The sequence below is a fragment of the Rhincodon typus genome, chromosome 19, assembly GCF_021869965.1.
Source record: "Rhincodon typus isolate 14 chromosome 19, sRhiTyp1.1, whole genome shotgun sequence".
Classification (NCBI taxonomy): Eukaryota; Metazoa; Chordata; class Chondrichthyes; order Orectolobiformes; family Rhincodontidae; genus Rhincodon; species Rhincodon typus.
The window spans coordinates 11,854,901-11,862,679 of record NC_063350.1 but is presented as its reverse complement, the minus strand read 5'-3'; the positions used below and the strand labels follow the sequence as shown (position 1 = coordinate 11,862,679).

General features: G+C 43.9%; 1 protein-coding gene across 1 annotated transcript in view; it reads right to left on the bottom strand.

Moving 5' to 3' along the window:
* Nucleotides 1–7,779, bottom strand: part of ppp1r16b (protein phosphatase 1, regulatory subunit 16B) — a 154,793-nt gene continuing 147,014 nt past the window's right edge. The window contains exons 10-11 of the mRNA XM_048608268.1: nucleotides 6,949–7,120; nucleotides 1–2,294 (exon numbers count right to left, since the gene is read on the bottom strand). Of these exons, the coding sequence (XP_048464225.1) occupies nucleotides 1,785–2,294; nucleotides 6,949–7,120 (682 nt within the window). The 3' untranslated portion in view covers nucleotides 1–1,784. The remainder of the gene's footprint in view (nucleotides 2,295–6,948; nucleotides 7,121–7,779) is intronic.

The window sequence follows — 7,779 nt, the reverse complement described above, 5'->3', positions numbered from 1 at the left end:
GGGTCCCTAGCACTGTGAGGCAGCAGTGCTAACCACTGAGCCACTGTGCTGCCTCTTGAGTCAAAGGTCACTTGAGGAAAGTTGCTAGAATCTGTACACAAGCATGACTTCAGGAAAGGGGGAGCAAAGGGAACTGTTGCAGATCAAGAACAAAGGAAGAAACTGTCTTGACCCACTCAGGATTGAGTGGCAACATGAAAAAAAAGGGAATGTCTCCTCTCCGGGAGGTTCCAGAACAAAACGAGCAGAACAAATTTACATCTGGACAACAGAATTCACTTCCTCAGAACTTCCCGCAGTGTAGTCACTGGGAGTATTGCAGGCAAAAACACCAGGAAATGTGTAATCAGCAAGATTCAACAACCAACAATGTAATAACTAACAAGTTAATCGGATGTTACTGACTGAGGAAGAAATGCCATTGGCAGGATAGTTGGTTTGTGACACCAACAGAACAGGCTCAATTCCCAAGCCGGCTGAAGGTCACGAAAGCCCTGTCTTCTCATCTGAGGCATGGTGACTCTCAGTGAAATTCACCAATGGTTGTCTCTCTCTCTCTCTCTCTCTCTCTCTAATAAGGGAGAGCAGCTTATGGTCTTCTGGGGCTATGGTGACTTCCAAACGTCAGTCAGGACAATTAGTGGATGCGTCAACTTAAGCTTTGAGTGTTAGATAGATTTATATGTTTTTGACCCAGTGAAATGTTGCCAAAAGGCCATACCAGATGATCACATGATATTCGGTTACTATCATGCATGTTGCTACAATTCAGTTCCTTGTTCAACTTCACACAGCATGTTATCCCTCCTAAACACAAGGAGTTGGGAGCAGACAGGTTCAGGATCAGGGTTGCAAGTGAAGCTGGTTTGAAGAAATACTGGTCTCTCGCACAGCTCCTGAACAAGCAGCAAAGTTGCCTTAGAGATGAACATGCACATGGGAAAGGGAAGAGTTTTCCAGTCTAGGGCAGAATGGCTTCAGTGAGGTAAGGCCCAGTGGTTGGCTTCTAGCCTCAAAAGCACAATATGTCTGTGACCACTGTAGGCCCGACTTGGAAGTACTCAATATCCCTCAGTGATAAATGGGAAAATGTTCCCATATCTTCCACTTGTACAGATAGCCCAACCTGCCCATTAGTGAGAGGGGTATAACACTACACTATAAGTCACTATTTATCAATAAACAATTTCTCTCTCTAAGTTCCTAGAGAGCGTGATGTAGTCCCTTGAAGACAGGAGTAACATGATGCTTGAGGAACCTTAAATAGGACAAGCTCTACAACAGTTGCTCACAACAAAAAAAAAATGCAGCATTGTTAAATCTGGTGCTGTGCAAATTGCTGACTTTAAAATAAACCATTCAAAATTGACAGTTGTTTTCATAAACTGGTTACAGATGCTGCAAGTGCCGAACTGGCATTCAATTAAATAGCACCAGATTAAAACTTACATTTAATCCTGCAGTTTGAGAGAATAAAAAAGACACAGCCTCAGGTGAGTCAGAAACTCTATACAGTAATACAGTATGGAATCCTTACCATACTAAATGGCCAGGAATTCCAAACAGTCAAACAGTCAGTCATTCACTCTTACCTTGCAGAATAAAGAACTCCATACAGTTACAGTGAATTCAGTGGCCAATGAATTAAAATAGTGCTTAAATTAACATCCTCACGTCAGTACTTCAATGTAGCAGCTACCAATGTGAATGTTGTCACACAAGCTACCATCTCTGGCCCAAGTGCAACTTGCAACAGAACACTTTTGCAGGTCCTTTTTTTCCAATCACACAATCCTACAGCAGCCCTGTCCCTTAGTGTCTGGCTCCTCCACTGGTGCCTTAAGTTTTAATAGTGGAGGGTCCCCATAGGGCTGGTAATAGTAGAGCGAGTTCCCATTGGAGCTGACCTCTGATGTCCTCGAGCCCACCGGGCTGCCCTTTGGTGGAAGCTGGTCACTTTCCAAGATGCTTCCCAGGCCATTGGCCAGAGCTGCTTCCTGAGAAAGCTGCTTCTTCAGCTTGGAGGCTGCTCGCTGTCGCTTCAGCTCCGACAGCGTCTGGCAGTTCTTGTCCCTGTTGGGCTGCGGTGAAGGAGCAGGGCAGGAACTGTCCGGGGGAACCTGGCCATTTGCGGTTTCCTCCGTGGGGGATATTCTCAAGGATTCAGTGTCCGACGACGACCTCCGCGAAGTTGAGATTGAGAGTGAAGGACTGTTCTTTCCGCCAATATCTGCCGACTCTTCTGTAGGCCCAAATTGTTCCATCACACCTCTTTGGGAGTTGGATGCCAAACTCTGCATTTAAAGCAGGCATGAAAAAAAAACCACAGTTTATTGCCTGTAAAAACTACAAAAACAGACCTTAAAAAAGTACCTAATTTCCGTAGTATTCTAACTGCTGGAGGTGAGGGTTTACATAGTGTAATTGTGATTCTAAATGCATTGGCAGGGGAAGCAGATTCAAAAATAACTTTCAGGAGGGACTTCCATCAATTCCTGAAAAAAGGAAATTTGTAGAGAGCTATTGCTGTAAAAGTAGGGAGTGGAACGATATGGATAGCTCACGAACAAAAATAAAGTTGCTGGAAAAGCTCAGCAGGTCTGGCAGTATCTGTGGAGGAGACAACAGAGTTAACGTTTCGGGTCCGGTGACTCTTCCTCAGATATGGATAGCGGTCTACAGAGCTGCTACAGTCTTGATGGACCAAAAAACCTTCTACTAAGGGGCTCATTCTATTATATTTTCCCTCTGCTCTCAAGGTGCTGACTAATCTTGGAATACAATTCAACAGTGAGAGTTTTCGTAGTCATCATCAGCACTATCTAAGAGTAGAAGCAGTGTAGCCAAACTCAACATTCAGGACATTCCTGGGGAAATAATCCAGAGTGATTTTCCCCTGCTCTTCCCTAGTTCAGGAACACTGTAGTATTTCCAGCCCCATTTTGGTTGGTTTAGCTACTGACAACAGACAAGAGGTTAAGCCTCAGACAATTCTCTGTCCATAGTGCTCAGCTGCATCATGCTAAACATGGAGCTGTTGGAGGATCTTGATATTGCTTTTAGCTTGCCATCTTGTCTTATAAGCAGGCTGAGTAATTCAGACTGACAGAGTCCTGGAATGATCTATTGTGTCCTCCCAGGAGGCACAATCAGAGAAACACAAGATTTTGATGATTATTGTCACTCATGTGGATAGCATAGAAGAGAGACTTGAAAAGGAGTCTAGATTTTCCCATTTAAATGGTCATTTCTATGGCATAATTCTACAACATGGTACATCTTCTGTCTAGTTCACTATCAGATGAATTGTGCTGCTACAAATCTTATGGATCCATTGTTCTTTTTATTCTGTCTCAATAAATCAACTAATTTAAAGAGCATCATCATCTTTTTCAGTCCAAGATTGAGGGAAATTGTTAAAAAAAAAATTGTCCTTAGGCTGTGGGGGGTTTGGGGGCAGGGCCAACAATTGTTGTTCATTTTTAATTGCCCTGGAGAAGATGCCCACGAGCTGCGTTCTTGCACCACTGCAGACTTTGGTAACTGGGACACACACACAATGTGGAAGGGAGTGCCAGGAATTTGACCCAGTGATAGTGAAGGAACACTGACAAAATATCCAGGTAAGGATGATGCGTGATTTGGAGGAGGTGAGCCTGTGTGTTTGCTGCTCTTGACCTTCCAGATGGTTGTGGTTGTGGGTTTGGAAGGAGCTACCAAGGGGGACTAAGTGAGTTGCTGAATTGGATGTTACAGACTCTACGGAGTACTGTTGGTGGAGGGAGTGATTGTTTGAAGGGGTTAATGGGGTTCTGATTAAATGAGCTGCTTTTGTCCTGGTTGACGCTGAGCTTCTCGAATGTTATGGGAATGTTATTGTCATCAGGCAAATGGAGAGTACCTCATCACACTCCTAACTTGTGCCTATCGGATGGTGGACAGGCTTTGAGGAGTCAGGAGGAGAGTTGTTCGCTACAGCATTCCTTGATCTGGTTAGCCACAGTATTTATACATCTGGTCTAGTTACACTTACGATAAATAGCACTTCCCAGGATGTTAATGGTGACCCCTCTCCACCCAATGAAATTTACATCTATGTGCAATACAATGCTGTCTTAGAAAATAAATCCACAAAAGAAACTCCAAGTAACGTGATTATGGAACATCAGTATTAATTCTGCAACCATAGGTTAATTTGTATTGTGGTTGCTTGCCACCTAGTGGAATGGCTGAGAACCACAGCACAAGGATCAATATGAAAGCACCAACTCTGAATGCGATGGGACGTGATTGTAGTGGCTCGGATTTTCTGATGGCCAGTCATTATTCCAGCGATAATGGGAGTTGCGCAGAGGACCTTGCAAATCCCCATCATAACAGACTCCAAAGGAACTGCCCTAGAAATTGAAGGTTCCATTGGAAAATCCACCTATGCTTGGAACCCTTCGAAAGTATCTATTTCAATTGGACAATTTGGAAAGTTCTGATGAGATTAGGAAAAGTTAGACTATTAAATACATCAACTAACTCCTGAGTACCCTGTTCAACTGATTCCATTTTATTGCACATACCCCCAACTGCACCTCCCCTGGTCTACTTACTGTCCCAGACCCTGACCTGACAACCGGGTCTCTTCTCTGGGATCCGTCACTGCTATGCCACTCCAGACTTATCACTCCACTTACCCTGTTTCAGACCCAATACCCCCTCTCCCAAACTCCAGACTCACCCTTCCCTTCCCCAACTCTGGACCTGATCTGCCTCTGGCCTTCCCCCACCCCTTTCCCATTCTCTTGCGTCACCCTCTCCTGCTCCAGACCTGGGTCCTCCCTGTTCTGAACTTAATCTGTCTCCAACACCCCCTCATCTGCTGCCAGCCCAGCCCACCTTGGGACCTAACACCCACCCTCCTCTGACTCCAGCCAGTCCCAATTTCCCCACCTGCTCCAACCTACCCTTACCACTTACCTGGCCCCATTGCCATTTTGCACCCTACCCATCAGTCACTCTATCTCCCTAACCACATGGGATACTACTCACCTGGCACCCTCCTTACCTGATACACAAGTCCCTGACCCACCAGCACCCTCTTTGTCTGATATACTAATCCCCCACCCAACTGGCACACCCTTTACCTGAAACACTAGTCCCCTACCCATCTGGCACCTTACCCTCCTTTCACCCTAACCTCACACCTACCTTATGTACTTACCGTTTGATGACAGCTATCGAAGTGGATCTCTGAGATTCTGGACCTTTAAACTTCAGAAATGGCAGCTAACTGCTATGAGAAGGGGTGAGGTTTGTCCTCCCCTGACAGTTTTGTGTTACAAATTAACCGTCAGAACGGAAGTATTGCTCCGCATTTCTGAAGGAGCTTGGATCTGAATCTCCTGTCGGAAATGCAGAGCTCTCTCCTTTTGTAAAAAGTGAAGGGTGGAATGGTGCTCTGTGGGAGATTGCCACTCCTTGGAAAATCTGGTCCAACATATATTTTTAGTAGTGTCAGAAGCATACTGAACACCTTTTTGCTTTCAAATATTCATTTAAAAGTTCTATTTATCTTTGATTTGCATAGATATTTGGAGATCAATTTAATTCTCACACTTGGCAGATGCCAGTATATAAAATACTTTAGGGGTATTTATCCACTGCTTCCTGATTTGTCTAATTTTAATATTAATCACTGCTGATAAAAGGATCACCCCTTTCAATGCTGAATTGTTGGTTATATTTAGTCTGAGAATAATGTTGTATTTGCACCATGCCTTTACAGAAAATACATTTAAGGAGTCCACGTGCTGTGTATATACAATGTCGTGATTTCAGCTACCTGTTGGTTTGCTGTGGGTTTGTAATCTACACACAGAAATCGGTTGGCTGCAGTAATGTCTGCTTCATAACTTTTAAAGTGTTTTACTGTTTTAAATAAACTCACCCACATAGTTAATAAATCCCTGATGATCAGGCCATTATTATTTACATGTCAGCGGACAGACTTTTGGTCTCTCAGGAATTAAGGAATACACGAATGGGTGGGAAGACTATGAGAATAGGAACAGAAGTAGGCCATTCAGCCCCCTGAGACTGCTCCATCATTCAATAGGACCATGGCTATTCCAACATTCCTCAAGTCTGCTTTCCTGCCTTTTCCCCGTAACCTTTGATTCGTGATGGACCAAGAATCAATCCATCTCAGCCTTAAATATGCACAAGGAGTCTGCTCCCAAAAGTTCACTGTGGAAAGGAGTTCCAAAGATTCACAACCTCCTGACAGAAGAAATTCCTCCTCATCTCATTCTTAAATCGGCGACCCTTTATCCTGAGAACATGGAGCGAAGGCAGGAGCACATTCATGGTCATTTTAATTGGCTGTATGGTTTGTTCTGCTTCCATTTCTTACATTCTTATTTAAAATGTGTCTGTTTTAACCCAGAGAGATCAGCTCCAATAATGTCATTAGGTCCAATTAAGATATTTTAGAATCATAGAATCCTTACAGTGCAGAAAGAGGCCATTTGGCCCATCAAGTTCTGTTCCGACCCTTCGAAGAACATCCCTCCCAGAGCCAGCCCACGACTGTATCCATTTCCCATGGCCAATCCACCTAACCTGCACATCTTTGGACTGTGAAAGGAAACCCACACAGACACGGAGAGGTTGTGTAAACTCCACACAGGCAGCTGCCTGAAGCTAGAATCGAACCTGGGTCCCTGGCGCTGTGAGGTAGCAGTGCTAACCCGAGCCACCATGCTGCCTTCCAAAACTTGACTTTAATCTGAAACGTGACAGTGAGTGGTGGGGCCAGCAGATGGGAAGACAGACAGTGCTAAACTTACCAAGAACATTAGCAGGATCCATACAAAGAGACAGATAAGAGCTTAGTTTAATACCATGTCCTGTTGGATGATAGCTCTGACAGGTAAATAGATTATTCAAAGTCTTTACCGGGGTCACATTCTCCTGATCTTTGCATGAGTCTTTATCTTCGCCATCACTGCCTACGATTTCCTTTTCCATTTCCTTCTGCCCCATCTGCTGCCAGATAATTGCCTCCTGCTCGCATTCTTTCCTGTACAAATTATTTCGATCCGACACACTTGCTCGCCGCACCACCGTCCTAAAAGGAAACAGGATACTGGCATCACTATCTGCACCAAGCTTCAATTTAGAACTATCCTTGGTCTACCAGGATTGGATCAACGCACAAGTACATACTGTGCACACACTGGGGCTAGTCCAGTCCTTAATTTAACACACAGGACACAAGCTTGGAGTTCTTAGTTCCCTCACTTTAAGGAAAGGAATATTAACAGTTGTTTGGTAGCACACAACTTGCGTGTTGCTGAAAATGTCATCTTTTGTCAAAGCTTTTCATCTTTCACTCTTCAGGACAATTCGCCATAAATACTAAAATAAAGAGAAACAATATTTTTACACTATATGACAAATAAATGCTATCTGAAGTGAATTTCAATTGATAGATGCTTAGCTACCTTTTAAAATGTATCTGTGTAACGTCTAAACTACTGTGCAGGATGTCAAATACCACATTCCACTATAAACCTTCCTCCAGCCTGAAAAATACCCATTAACCATTACACTATTTCACTATTTCCTATCATTCAGGCAATTTACTATTTATGAGATAGTAGGAACTGCAGATGCTGGAGAATCTGAGATAACAAGGTGTAGAGCTGGATGAACACAGCAGGCCAAGCAGCATCAGAGGAGCAGGAAAGCTGGCGTTTCGGGCCTAGACCCTTCTTCAGAAAAAAA